The following is a 14,752-nucleotide window of genomic DNA, read 5'->3' on the forward strand; positions in this document are numbered from 1 at the left end:
CCATGATAAAAAGCATTGAAGTGTCCTTTTGTTCTCATGAAAAGTAATATGATGCATTCATAACGTTCTGTCACAAAGTATGGTGTTCATAATGTAAATGTGCTCTGGCTCGACTTGTTATAAATGACGAAGATTTTCTATGATATTACCCCTGATGACTTGTCATTGAAGCTTTCGTTGATAAAGATGCCTGGGTAAGTCTTTTGAAAGCTCACTGCATGTGCTTGAAAATTAAAATTCAAGTGAGATAGTCCTGTGTTTTATTGCGGGTAAAAAGAGGTGGTATTTAGCCATAGAGAGGGGAAGCATAAATAAACATGGTTTTGTCTTTTTATGTGACGGCTCTTTTTTTGGTATAAGGCAATTTAAGGGTGTTTTTCTGTGAATATGGCCACTCCATGAGTAATCCACCCTCAGTGACAGTTTTCTTATCACCCTCTCACATGTTGAATGCTTTTTACCAACATCTAATGGATACTTAAACATTACTCAACTGAAGGGCTTCTATTGAATCAAAAATGTCTGTGGTGACTTTTTTATGTTCTCTGCTCGGCAATCAATTCACATTACGACAATTTAGACAATTTTTTTCTCTAGGTAAAACTATCGCAAAAGCTTTAGAATAGAATATAGACAAAAATGAATATCTTTCGACTTGTTGAGTTATATTTAGAAGAAAATCAAAATTAAAGTTTAATCTTATAAGTAATCTTAAGAACATTTCTTTAAAAATAATGTAACTGGAAACTCTAGAGAATTCTTTATATTAAAGGATTAATTATTTTGTACTAACTCAGTTTAAAGAGAAAGATTCTGTGACTTGAAGAGTTTTTTTTTAGTTTACATGAGTTGTGCTCTGAATGAAGGAATCAGCTTGAAGGATTCCTGAGTGGGGGATTCTCAGTGCAATTACTAACTACTTGAAAGACATACATGTACTTGTGTATGTTGTGCTGCGCAATATAGTATGTAGAATATTGCGAATTTGTGAAATGCAAAAAAATGAAATGGAAATATACGAAACGATTTTGATGAATTTCTTTCTTCGTAGAATTATGTGTTCTTTGACACAGCTGAATATATATACTTATCTACATATAAACGAAAAATGATTGGAAAATCGTAACAAATTCTTGTTTGTGGAAGAGCACACAGACGAGATTTATTGGTGGATTCTCCACTTTTGTGAATAATGCATGCCATCCGAATCAATCAATATAAGATGGACTCGTTTTTTTTTTTGGCTCTGCAGACACTCATATCTCAAAAAAGAGGATTCCCTTATAAATGTCTTCTGTACAGACAGCCTGTGTATTTTATTCTGAGATGAAATATTGCAAATAACCCAACTATCAAAAGTGATGTTTCTTCTGGGGGTGAGAATGGGTTTTTTAGGGTTTCACTTTTGAGCGATATTGAAGAAAAACTCCCGACAATATTGAGTTACTTACACCCTATTTTGCGTGGGATCCTACTCTATATTCACTAAATTTTCTGTGGTAGAATTTTTAAAAATTTTCAAACTCAATTTATTGCTTTGCGGTCAGGACTGATGTCCTCACATTCTTATAGTCGAAGAAATAATTTTGCAATTTGTGAAATGTGTGCAAAATTTAAAGAGAAATACAATATCTTATCAGGGCAATTTTGTGGAGCTTGGACACTTTTATCATTCAAATAAACTTTTTTCATGACCATTCTTGTGCTTTCAGCTATTTTCTGCTTGTTGTTTTTTCTGATCTTCGATATTATATGCTCCATTCGCCAAAATATTTCTACTATACATACATACATATATATGTAGCATACTTAGAGGCAAACAACTAACCTAGTGCTATGTATTTGGAGATACTGGCACTGATAAAATTCAGAGAAAGCTCTAAATATCATATTTTACAACGGGAAATAGCGAGATTGTCTAAGAAAAGTTGTAAAACAGAAAGTTTTATAAAGAACAATCTTTTTAAAAAGATTTTTTGCCTTTGGAAATACAGTAGATTCAAAAAATTATTCATTAGTTTAATTAGTAAGAATGACAGTATAATGAATTTATTGGATCCTTCTAAAAACAACATAGAATAGTTATGTATAAAATCAATCACATTCTTAGTGAGCTACCCTTTTGTGGAATCATAAGGCCCCCATCTTCGTATCAAATATACTCCAAAGGCTGGTAAAAGACATTTTACGTCTGTAAATGGGCGACAAAAAGGCGCTGAATTTTATATGTTATACAAAAAATGTATCCTGTCAAAACTTATTTTCTCACAAGGCAAAATTCCACTGACGTTACATAAATATGCATGGAGGGCATGGAGGGTGTTTTACACTTTGCTTTGATAATTCATACACACACTAAAATTTTCCACATGAATGTAACAGGGGTTCACCTTGCTTTTTCCACCAAAGGGAGGCCCCACTGAGCTCTTTGGTACTCTTCAAATGTTTTTTTTTTGCAACCATCTCACCAAATGGGCTGAATATTTGTTTCATATCTCTAGCATAGTGTCTGATGTTCGCCTCTCGACCTTTAAATAAATTTCCTTGCAATCCTTGCCTGAGACAAAAGGGACCTTTCATTTGAGGAAGGAAAAATAAAATTGTTATCAAGTATCTCGCAGCATATTTTATCTTCCTCGTGTGAAGAAAACTACCCCAGCATTGTGGCCATGATGACACAAAAAAAGGGAGAGATGCTACTGAATGTCTTGTGCTTTACTCCCCTATACATTTTTTCGGTACATACTCCTCAGTATACATATGCATTTTGAAGCACCCCACAGACGTTCCAACGGGAAAAATATGGGCCCTGAGTTGTACGGGAAAACACATCAAGCGGTCATTGCCCAGCTGGTTTCGACATTCCCTTTTACCCAACGTGCACGAATCCCCACGTACGTTGTCTGCAATGAGCAAGTGGGGGCCTCCTTTTTTTCGCATGAACACCACACATGTACCAATCCATGGTAATACACAATAATCGTTCTCTAATGTGTTGCCCTAGTGTTCAACATTTCATATGATGTTTGCAGAAAGCAGAGTTATTTTTTTAGGTAAGGTAATTATTTTTGCTATAAAATGAAAGAATAAATTTTAGTAATACGAGAAGGTTTTATGATAATTCTTCTAAGTTTAGTAAATTCGCCTTACAAGATTGTCCGGAAGGTATATAGAATGCAAACTCTATACCGAAGTGGTTTCAATATAATGATCGTTACAACAAGACAGACGTAATATATTCTTCATATTTTAGTTAGAGACCTTAAAACAGATAAGTATAGTTATCTTCATCTTTATCTGTATTCTGTACAAATCTACAATTTTCCATGATGGGCAAATTATTACCTATAGTGTAATAGATAGGTGCCATATATTGCGACATTAAATAAATAATTGAATCGATAATTCATTCCGTTTATTATGCCTTTAGCACGGAGAAAGAAAAACTTTATGTTGGCGTTAATGACCACGGAGTTGGTGCAAAAGCATAATAACGACTCCCGCTCATCTTCAACTAACTTCTGTGGTTGAGGACTTTTTGGGAAAAGTCCTTGATTAATTGCGATGATAAATAAAATCTCTTGGGAAAAGTGGCTGTGCGAGTATAATGGCTTTGAGAGAATTCTAAAATTGATAAATTTCTGTTTTGAATTACAAAATTTAATTAACAACAATGTATTGTCATCATTAAATGGAATTAATGACTCTGGGGTAGATTGAAAAGTTTTCATTTTGTCACTGTACCCGCTGTACCCTGTGGGTTGTGGGTGAGACTTTGCAGTCATTTTTGCGTATCAGCGGCAAGAGTAAACATATTGTCAGCCTGATATTGGTCACACCGACAATAAATCATATTTCGTCGAAGAAGACGAGTCATGGCATTTTCTCTATCGACACGCCAAACGCGATGGGAATAATTAATGCAAAATTCTCCAGGCGCGGTGAAGCGCCAATCATGGGTGAGACAATCAACGAAAAATTCACTTTTCGGCAGTGCCCATCGATTCTGTGGGGCAATGGGAGAAAAAAATCGGCCAATGTCGCTGGGGGGCCATAAGTACCAAATGCGTCGAGAGCCTTGCAATTGGAGACATCCGCTGAATGCCAATCGCATGGAAATTGGATGGTATATAAACAATTGATTTTCAGCTGATCGCTATCATTCCCTCTCCAATTGTATCCCATCAAGCGTTGCGAACACCAAGCGTGAAAGATGAATGGTTACAGTGTTTTGGTTCTTGTGTTAGCAGTGGGTGCTGTGTGTGCAGAACCACCGAGATTCCGCCGAGTGCAGCGTTTCCGCAATGGAAACGTTCAATTCGCCCGGCAGGAAGTCGAGAGTACCACAAGTGCTGAAGATGCCACAGAAAGTTCGGATGCTGGGGGTCCCTACCCACCCGCTGCAGCCCCCTACCAGCCATCGGGATGGAAGCCATCCGGACGCCTTCTGACCTTACCAACGGAGCGTCAGCAGCAACCACCAGCCACATCGTATGGTACACCAGACTCTTCATACGGACCACCTCAGGAGGCAACCACCCCAGCTGAAGAAGAGGATACACCCACCCCTAACCCCGAGGCTGAGAACTTGAGTGAAGTGGAGCAAGTTGGTGCTCGCGGTCAGCAGCCCAACAATGGATACTACTTCGTACAATTTGCTGCGCCACCTCAGGCGGTGGCGTCGGCCAATCTGCGGGTCCAGCCAGTTGCACTCACTGAACAAGTGTATTTTACAAATCCCATAGTTGTTCCATCTAGGTATGTGGCCTACAATTCCGCCTTTACCCAGACGTGGTAAATTGCGAGAGCTTATTTTATTTTAACACACGCTCAGTGAAATATACCAAAATGTTTAAAACACAACGAACATTCTAAATATCTACTCTCTCAGTGAATTTTAATAAATATTATGTAGGTACTGTTGTTAATAAATTATCTACACTAAAAAGTTTTTTTTTAATTTTTTATATGAGCTATTAGAAAAAAAATATTGAAAATGATTAAAGTTTGGAAATAAATCAGAATTTTGTGCGAATTTCAACTAAAAAGCTTCAACTGGTTGTGCGTAGTGTTTATATAAAAAAATATATTCAAAAGTAGAAACTAATTTAAATATGAAACCAATATGTTCTTTTTTATAGTATTACAAATGGAAATGACATTTCACAGACTCAAATTGCACTTATTTCTCATAAATTCAACTTGACTGCATCTCTGTATGTTGCTTTTGGATGCTCCCTTATTTCAAATAGAGAAAAATGTAGCTCACAGCATGACTTTTAAGAGTAAATAATATAAAATCACATTGAGTAAGCAATTTTCTGTTCAGTTGCCCAGTTTTAAATGCAATAATAAGGATTATTTATAAAATATAATTGCAAAACCAGTCGCAATGCGATGAAATTTATTATTTGCCACACCGGCAGGAGGTGACCATAAATGTTGGAGAGCTGTATAAAATGATATATAATTTCTACAATGCAATTCTTCGTTTTCGTAATCCACGGGATTGTACGTATAATTCTAGTTTTTGTTCTAGTTTACACTGTGAATCCTCGAACGGTATAATTGTCCTCTTGGATTTATTCATCATGGCATGGTATTGTTACGGCGGTGTTTTTGGCCGTGGAAGGCTCTGGTGCGCCAGCTACGGTGATGAACGATTCCTCTGACATTTCTCTCACAAAGCAGACTTTTTACCCTTCCCAAGAAAAGATGCAAATACTTTAAATAATGAACTTTTATTGTACTTCACTGATTTTTATAAAGTTTCTTCTTTGTTATTTAATTTCAGTTCTTAATTAATCTTTTAATTCATTTTAATCTTTATTTTTGTACTTCAATGTAATTTAATAATGCATAAAAATAACGGTGGCTTTTTCGCTAATCCTTCGCGGATGCTTTGGCTGCGGTCGACTTTGTAGCGGTCGGTTTAGTAGCTGTCTTCGGGGGCTCTTTATTCGACGTCTTCGGGGGCGCTGTTGGTTTTGTCTCGTCTCCTGTTGCCTCTGATGCTGCTTTTGCGGGTGCCTCTGGAGAAGGCTTTGGCGGTGCCTTGGGAGTTGCTTTGTCAGAGGCCTTTGGCGGTGCACGTGATCTTGGTAACTTCACCGCGGCGTAGGGATTCGGCGGGTGATAAGGGTGTGCCTTACTGGCAATGGCGAAAAATAGCACTTCCAATTGGAACTTGTAAATCAATGCGTGCTCACGCGGTAGTTCAGCCAAGAAGCAATCAATTTGTTCGAGTGTGTATCCCCATGGAAGGAAGCACTGCGTTTCCTGATCCACCACTTCAACGTCCTCGTATGATGCTTCGCTTTCACTGTCGGAATCCGTCAATTCCTCTGCCAAGATTTCAAGAGGTTTGTGGGCCAGGCGGATTTTGGGGCCACTTACAGGAGTACACTCTTCTGCAGAATCTAATGTGAGCTGTTGCACGTCTCTTGGCACTTCCTCCGGTGATGGCTTTCGGCACGTATCGCGTATGTTGGGATGTGTAATCTTTCGCACTGTGGGATCCCCTGGGGCAGCTCCCGGTGGGAATCTGGGCAACTTCTTGGGGCTATTTAAGCCTGCAATTCTCCTCAATTTGTCACTGGGCAGCTCACGCTCTTGAGTGGATGCTGCGCGTTCCGGAAGCACTTTTGAGGCACTTGTGTTTGGCGGTATGTTCTCCTTTTGTGGAGAAAAACACGGAATTTCACTTCGCGGTACGGACGCGGTTGTTGTGGAAGTCGTTCGCGAAGATTTTGCGCGCGCGGTTTGATTTCTCGCGGATGGCAACTCGTAATCGAGTGTTTGATGATGCAGCGTCAATTCAGCTGTCACTGAGGGTGAATTTTCCCTAATTTTGGCACTTTCTGCAATCGCACTTTTCTCTCTGTTTTCACTTGTCTGCAATCCAATTCGATTGTAATCTTCACTGTCTCGATTGGAGGGATTAACCTCTCCCACACTGATTTGTGCACTTCTGTAGGCGTAATGTGCTCTCTGAGCTTCACGATAGGGGTGATAACTTTGTTCACGTTTTCCTCTTGGGGATCTTAATTCTTCACGTCCTTGCCAATGTTCTGGCAGGTAACTTTCTGCACTTTGGCTTTCTGGATGCAAATCTGCACTTCTTGGATCAGATCGTTCACTCCACTTTCCATGGGCGTATTGCCACTTTCTAAACTCACGAATTTCACGTTCACGTAAATAATCCTCGTAGTAGCGCAAACGATACGCTTCTTCTCGTTGCTCGCGAAAAACTCTTTCAACCTCAATTTCCTCAGCTGATGCTGGTGCACTGTTGTTCCTGCTGGAACCCGCGATTGAATGACGGATGTTGTTCCTGTCGGAACCCGCGATCGAATGACGGATGTTGTTCCTGTCGGAACCCGCGATCGAATGACGAAAATTCTCAGGGTGACTCTCCTTATATGCCCCGTGGGGGCGCTCGTGTTGCTGTTTCCTTTCCATCTCGCACAATAGGTCTTCTCTCTTCGACGTTCACACGGCAAATGAGAAGACAAAGGACCTCTCGCGTGGGTGTGAGTGGCGCGTCAAATTTTGTTAGGACGTCCTCGATTGATCGTTATTCAAGGGCGTCCCATATAAAGACTTCTCTTCATTTCTCGACCGATTTTCTCTACTTTGTCGGCATTTATGTTTAATTTAATAAGAAAATTTATGCCACCGTGTTTTGAATAATAAAATAATGTTTTTAGACGGTTTTATTTACATAAAAGGGGGCGATTTCAGTACACGCCGTGACAGTATCAACAGGGTTCTATATCTATTTTATAATTTAAGTTTGGTGTCTCATTAAAAATTCCCCAAAGCAGCACTTTTTCCCTCTGATTGTATATAGGTACCTAAAGTACGAGAGGCTTTACAGTGAAAATGGAAACGTCCAACAGTGATGTGAAAATGGGTTTTTTTTTGCGGTTGACATGAACCCATATGAATTAGTTCATAAATTCGTAATTTTAATATTCCACTATATATCCTGCCCACTCAGCTAGCATAGATTAGCACCAATTTATGTATTAAGGATGCCTTTAACCCAGCTTCCACAACTGAACCAATAAGATTATGGACTTATTGTTAAACTGTATTGAGCAACAGTCACAATTTCTCCCATTTCATTATAGAGTTTACATACCAATGGAGCTCGTGACTTGTAGTAATCTGGCCAGAATAGAGCCTAAACCCGTAGAGGAAGATTATGGCACTCGCATGTGTTTAATCTCTCAAAGACTCTTGTGAATAATAGTTGTTTGCAAGTATAAGTATGTATGTATGTAGTTATGGTATTATATTCCCTAGCCACAATCAATTTCCACCTACATACCAAGGATTAATTCGAGCAAGGCATTTGCATACAAAGTGCAAAACTCACCCCGATAGGATCCATTATGTGTCGTTTATGAAAAATAACTTTGAATTTAATTAACTTTCGATGCGATGTATATAAATTAACAATAAGGGTGGAAAAATATCTCATAAAGAGTTCCAATATTGAAGTTTCGTCCAAGAATTCGAGGCAGGAATTTTCCATGGCAGAGCATGTGGCCTCTATTTAAATACTTAAAAAAGTTTCCCATACACTTTTTGTTTTCTCTCTGTGATGCCAAAATACAAGACACAAGAGCCACGATAACCCAAGTCCCATCTGTTTCCCTCTCAATCTCCTCAAAAGTCCCACCAACATGATGGAATTTTATAAATTGTCTGCGTACTATGTATACACAGGGTAATGCCTCGATTGGGATAAGTCTTTATTTGCAGAGGTGACAAAACTTTAAAAATTTTCCCCACAAACAATATAACGTTACTTTCAGTCTCATGAGGAAAATACAGGGTAGGTTATCATACTGAAAAAAGTCACATGGGATTCATAAATAGAAGGAACCTTGTAATTGGGATCCAACCGCAAAGTTTTTTTATGCTGAAGATATACGAAATCGGAAGAAAAAGTAGTGAGTTAGTTTCAAAAAGAATAAAGGTTTACGTTAAAAAGAATTATATCCTAATTTGCCTATCAGATTTTTTTTATAAATGACAATAATATGTCGATATCAGGTAATACCTTTCACTCTATACTCGCTTTATATCCAACGTATAACGCGGAATTTAATCATGGCAATTACAGGATAACTCAAGCGTTTTATTTTGGAATATTAAAAAGTTGGTCTGTGAGCTTTTTCTTCACAATTAACCCGCATATTCACAAGAGCTTTTTTTTAACATTTTTTCTGTGAAATATGACTTCATTATGGTTTAGCTAGAAAAATCAACTTGCAAATAAAATTCCTGAAATTATGTATTATGTTAAGATATCCGCTATCTCTTCGTTTAACCGCACGTTCCTGAAACTTGTGGTTGAAAAACTTTTTATACGTATTCTTTATGTTCTAACCAACAGTGTAGCAAACGATTCAATAGACACATCCCGGTTAATGTAGAAAATATCAATTTGTTTAAAAATGTATACTTGAATATATATTTAGCTATATATACGAAAAAACATAACAGAGAATAATTTAATTTATATACCAATATGCGTAATGATGCCTCTCAATGTGAATCAATGTCTTTAATGAACCTCACGTCTCTGAAAGGAATATATGTATACACTTTTCCATTGGGGATTCTTCGTTTTGATAATATGCGTCTCCCACTCGAATGTACTTGATTTTCTTAGAAAAAAAACATTTTCAGAATAACGATATCATCCCATTGTGGCGCTTTCACAATTATTTTTCTCAGAATAATTTCCGACGCTCGATCCGCGTGTATCTTTAACATATTCAAAAGCTATCTTGTGTTGACTTTCGTGTCTCCCTACACGTTTAAAGGTGTACACAGAAATGCCTTAAGCATGAAATAATTTCTGCTGAAAGTGACACACGGCAAACAACCTTTGACACGATGAGAAAAATGAGAACGTTCGACTTTCTATGCATGAAGGCAATTTTGAAACTTTTCGAGCAAAATTGTCTCTCAATGATACCTGCTTATTCTTTTGTATACACATATAGCACTCGAGGGTTGGGGTCATGTCAACACCTCAAACATATTCATGCACCCGCACCACATAGAGTAAAATACAATTTGGTATAATATACATACCTTCCCTAACAAAAAAGAAAATTTCTCCATGTTGAGCCTTTTATCTTTTAATGTAATGCAATTTTTCAATCCTTGCTGTGACACAACTTTCAAATAGTTTCATATCATATAATGAATAGGAGAAAAGGCTTAAGTAAATATACCCCATCTATCCCACTTGAGCTTCCACGTATGTACATATATGTTCACATACATATGTATGTACGTATGTGAAAGGTTGCGTTTCACCATAGAAACGAACATATAACTTTTACACTTCTCATCATTCATTTAAGTGGTTTAATTGCAATCTACTTGAAGATTGTGTATTTGTTCATGGCAACTTGTGAGAGAACTCTTGGCGAGACTCTCGCTAAATAACAAGACAGACGGATGCAAATACACTTTGAATTTTGAGTAAACAATTTAGAATATGTTTTAAGGATTTAATTAAATGCACATAGAACGTGTGAAAGGATTCCCCTAGAAGGGAAGTGATTTTTTTTCTCCGGAAAAATGTTCTTTATGAGTACATAGGTTGATAAAATGGTTGAAAGCTAAATGTGATGAATATACCCCTGGTCGTAGGGAGAAAGAAACTTTTTCAGGCTGTAGAGTATAATAACTTTAGTAATTCAATGATCCATGACGAAGTAGATGTAAATTTTAATTGAAGCTGGTATGTGATACCAATCAAATAATGTATGGATGGCATACACCTGCGTTTGAGAGATGAAGTTTGTATCCAATTGCACTTCATATAATGTAGTGTATAAAACACTCTAATTCAATTTAAACTTCATTCCTGGGAATATCGATGAAATCCGTTGATACGGCACCTTGACTTTATAAAAGTTTCTGTTGGACTGTATTTAATTACCATTTCCAATTTAATAGAATGGTTTGCGTTTTGATTAAAATGTATTCGGTTAGGGTTGTTAAAGCAAAAAAATTTTCTAATAAAAATCAAATGCTTTTTTTCTGTTTGCGATTACTTTGAGAGCTTTGAAACCATTTGAGATTGAGGCTTCAGTTTTTTTCTTAATGATGGATCTTATTCTATCGAAACCTTTGAGTTTTTGGTACATAATGTAAGTTATTTAAATCAGTCAGCTAAAAAAAACTAACATTATTACACTTGCTTTTTTAAGTTTCTAAAAAATATATAACCTTTTCTCATGCAAATGGGGAATGCAATTTTCCACATTGTTTTCATATTTCAGCCATACAAAAATGAATACGTCTCGCCTTCGCTAAAGTCCAGGAAGTTTGTCAAAAAGCTTGACAAGAATAAATATGTACAGTTGCTATAAATAACACAAGACACCATCTTTCGGGCATGCTGGTGAGCTGGGGAGGTGTTGGGAAGTTATGGGGAAGGTGTCAACATATTATAGCTGTAGTGGTGGTTCTATTAAAGAAGAAGTTTGGTATGGCATTTTCACAAACTCGATTTCCTGGTAACTTTTCAAATTTTCCCTGCCAATTCACCACACCGAGAGAATTTTGAAGTTGCGTGTACATATATCATGGTCGGTTGGTATACCTTGTCCATGTCCACAAGCTAAGTCAAAGGTCTCCATGTGCTACGATGCCGTACGCCAGAACATTGACCAAATTTTTCCCTTCGTCCAACAAAGTTACTTCACACCATGATCAAAATTCAAAAAGTTCCTCCACAACTTTTAGCCAACAAAAAAAGGGGCCCATGTAAAATTAAATGGGGAGTAAATTGTGCGTTTTTGTGATGAAAAAGTCAATACACTTTCGCCCCTCAATGAAATATGTGAACAATTTTGGCTGTACCAAATATACAAAAATGATTTACATAAAATACATTTTATGTATAAAGCCCAAATGATTCCTTATTGTTGTCGAATACATATTTCTCTTTTTTTTCTAAATTTAATAAAAATGTATTATTCGACCGTATTGTAATGCAAATGCATGGAATCGTTAAGAAAATTTTCAATTGTTATATTCAATATACGCTCTCTTTTCACCCTCACTTTTGACGTTCTCAGATTTTTTTCTCTCCCTGTAACACCATGCACTTCTTCATATACTATGTACATTTACCTGAAATTATATGCCGAGTAAAGAGCTAAACACAAATAAAATCACATAAAATTTTATAACCTCTTCTCCGGGGGATTACTTAAAAAAAAATACAGCGTTTGTATCTGCAAAAGAAACTTTTACTTAAAGACCACAACCTACCGTCTCTCCAACTTACTACTTTTCCTAGAGATTTAAGGGAGGAAAAGTTAAACAATTTCATAAATTCTGCTTATAGATCATCATAAAAATATTTTGTGCTGAAAACATTGCGGCGGATAAATATGAAGTCATATAAAGTTTTCAACAACACCAAGAGAAAGTAATAAACTATCTGACGAAGCAGCTAGTTTATGTCTCAAAGTTTTATGGAAATAAAAAATCAGTTAACTGCTCGCTTTTTCCCTAATAGTCTTTATTTTGAATACTATTTTACTTATGTTTTTCCCCTTTTGCGAGAACGTTATATTTTCCTGAAATATCCAAAAAGATAAATTTTTATACGACAGCCAACTTTCAAATGGTATTAATGTTTAAGTTTAAATTTTAATTAATGAGGAGAAGGAACAAGAACCGGAAGTTCAAAAAAAACCTTTTTTCTGCTCATTAGGAGTGTAACCACTCACTGTTTTGTTAGCTACACAGTTTTGTTTGAAAACCCCTAGGAATAGTTAACCTCTATATTTTATAAAATAATTTTGACATGAAAATTCATGTCAACAAACAATTCAAATGCGAGAGAATAGTTTAAAAAGCCATATGGTTTGGTATTCTGAAACTTCTCAACACACTCGGCTTTATTTTATGCTTGCATGCACCACCCGTCCATCCTCATATTATAGCTGTGGTGGATCATCCTGAATGGTGACAAACCACGGGAAAGCATAGAAAATTTTATTACAACAATATTGGATATTTTGGTGAGATGAAATTTATTGTATGGGAACGTAATTACAATTCTGAGGTAACAATCCAACAGCAAATTGAAAATTTAATTGTACATCCATCCTATATGGTAGGTATATGTGTAAATTTATAATCAGTATCTGATTGAGCATAATGACAATTTAAGGGAGCTCGTAAATTAATGTTCCATGCAATAATACATTAAATTTTGGTGACTATATGCAGCACTTTGGAGCTTGGGTTGGTATATCATTAATAATTACAAAGTTGAAATCCATTGTGGTGAGTATTTTGGGCCAATAAATGGTACTATTTGGTAATCTTAGAGCCACAGAAATTCACCCGTTCATAAATATTTATAAAGAATGAGCAATTAAGGGGGGAGTGGTGGTCAATGGTGGGATGGTTTTGCGATGTGAGAGGATCCGTTATTATTTATCGGGCTAAATTAAAATTAATTTTCTAACTTTCTGACTTTCGACAATCAATTTTAAATAGATCAAAATCTCATGAATTTTAATTTTCCCGCCAACTTTCCATAAAATATATACTCCAAAATATTCCCTCCGAAACGCTTTCTTCTTCTTCACTTACTTCCAAGGTTCTCATTACACGCACATATACCAAAAGGCACATGCTAATACGAAAAGTTGCAAGAAAACCAAGAAAACGCCCAAGTCATCGAGCGTTCATATTTTTTCTACCCGCGTGGAGGAGTAAAATTTCACCACAGGATCATGTTCCTTTTCATTTACATTTTTAATTAATTTACATTTACTGACACCCCTCATCATCATTAGAGTCAACATTCACAAGGACTCTATGTAGGTACCTACTTTCATATCTTTCTGATTTCCCAAGAAATTACCTAAAAGATTTCGTGAAAAATTCATTACCTCCGACATTATGATATTGTCAAGGATATATCATTACATTTTCCAAGCAAAAGGTCAATGGAACAAAAAGGTGGCTTAAAGTAGCAATTTTCCCATCAGTAAATACTGTTTAATTAAAATGTTATAATTACGGAAAAGGTGGGTCTTCCTTCAATAAATATTTAGATCTTCAGTAGGTAGGTACCGCGAGAGAGAAAAAATCGTTACACAACGACATATGTAATTGCAAAATTCATTGTTTTGCTTGGAAACATCTTTCTTATAATAACAGAACTATAATAACTTATAATATTTTCATAGTATGAAAATAAAATTTAAAAAGACAGCTGAAAATTGGAAAACAAATTCTAAATGTGCCAAATAGTGCAAATATGTAGTTAGGTACAAGAGATTGTTTTTCTTTGCTTAATTCTTCCTTTTCATAGAATTTATTTTAAAACTATTTTTAAGAATGAGCTTGTCTTGTTTAACAATTCCATTGTAGTTTGAAAGTGCTAAAAACTTTATTCCACGATAGCCGAGCCGAAGCAATGATGAGTGTTTAAGTATGCTGCACGTTATAAATTTTCCACAAATGAAATTTCAACTTTCAAGTCTTCAACACCATAAAGAAGCTTTCTTTATAGTGTTATTTCTTGGCTCACCACATCTTAAATTTCCGTTGATGGTGTGCCAGTTATGTGGTGGAGATAAAATACACCAACATCCGATCGAATGGATATTTGGTTATCACTGTGGAAAATTTTATTAGCAATCGATACGAAAAAGGGATCAGAAGAATGGTATGAAGAGAAAAT

The 14,752-nt window shown here is 36.3% G+C and overlaps 2 protein-coding genes across 2 annotated transcripts in view; both read left to right on the plus strand.

Annotated features, from left to right (window-relative positions):
- The window catches only part of LOC129797441 (uncharacterized), a 109,133-nt gene that overhangs the window by 40,815 nt on the left and 53,566 nt on the right, over positions 1 to 14,752 (plus strand). The gene's annotated exons all lie outside the window — the stretch shown is intronic.
- Positions 4,150 to 4,923, plus strand: LOC129797745 (uncharacterized). Its single transcript, XM_055840580.1, has one exon. It carries the CDS (start codon positions 4,214 to 4,216, stop codon positions 4,796 to 4,798), a length of 585 nt encoding a protein of 194 aa, XP_055696555.1. The 5' UTR covers positions 4,150 to 4,213; the 3' UTR covers positions 4,799 to 4,923.

The sequence above is a fragment of the Lutzomyia longipalpis genome, chromosome 1 (assembly GCF_024334085.1).
Source record: "Lutzomyia longipalpis isolate SR_M1_2022 chromosome 1, ASM2433408v1".
NCBI classification, from domain to species: Eukaryota; Metazoa; Arthropoda; class Insecta; order Diptera; family Psychodidae; genus Lutzomyia; species Lutzomyia longipalpis.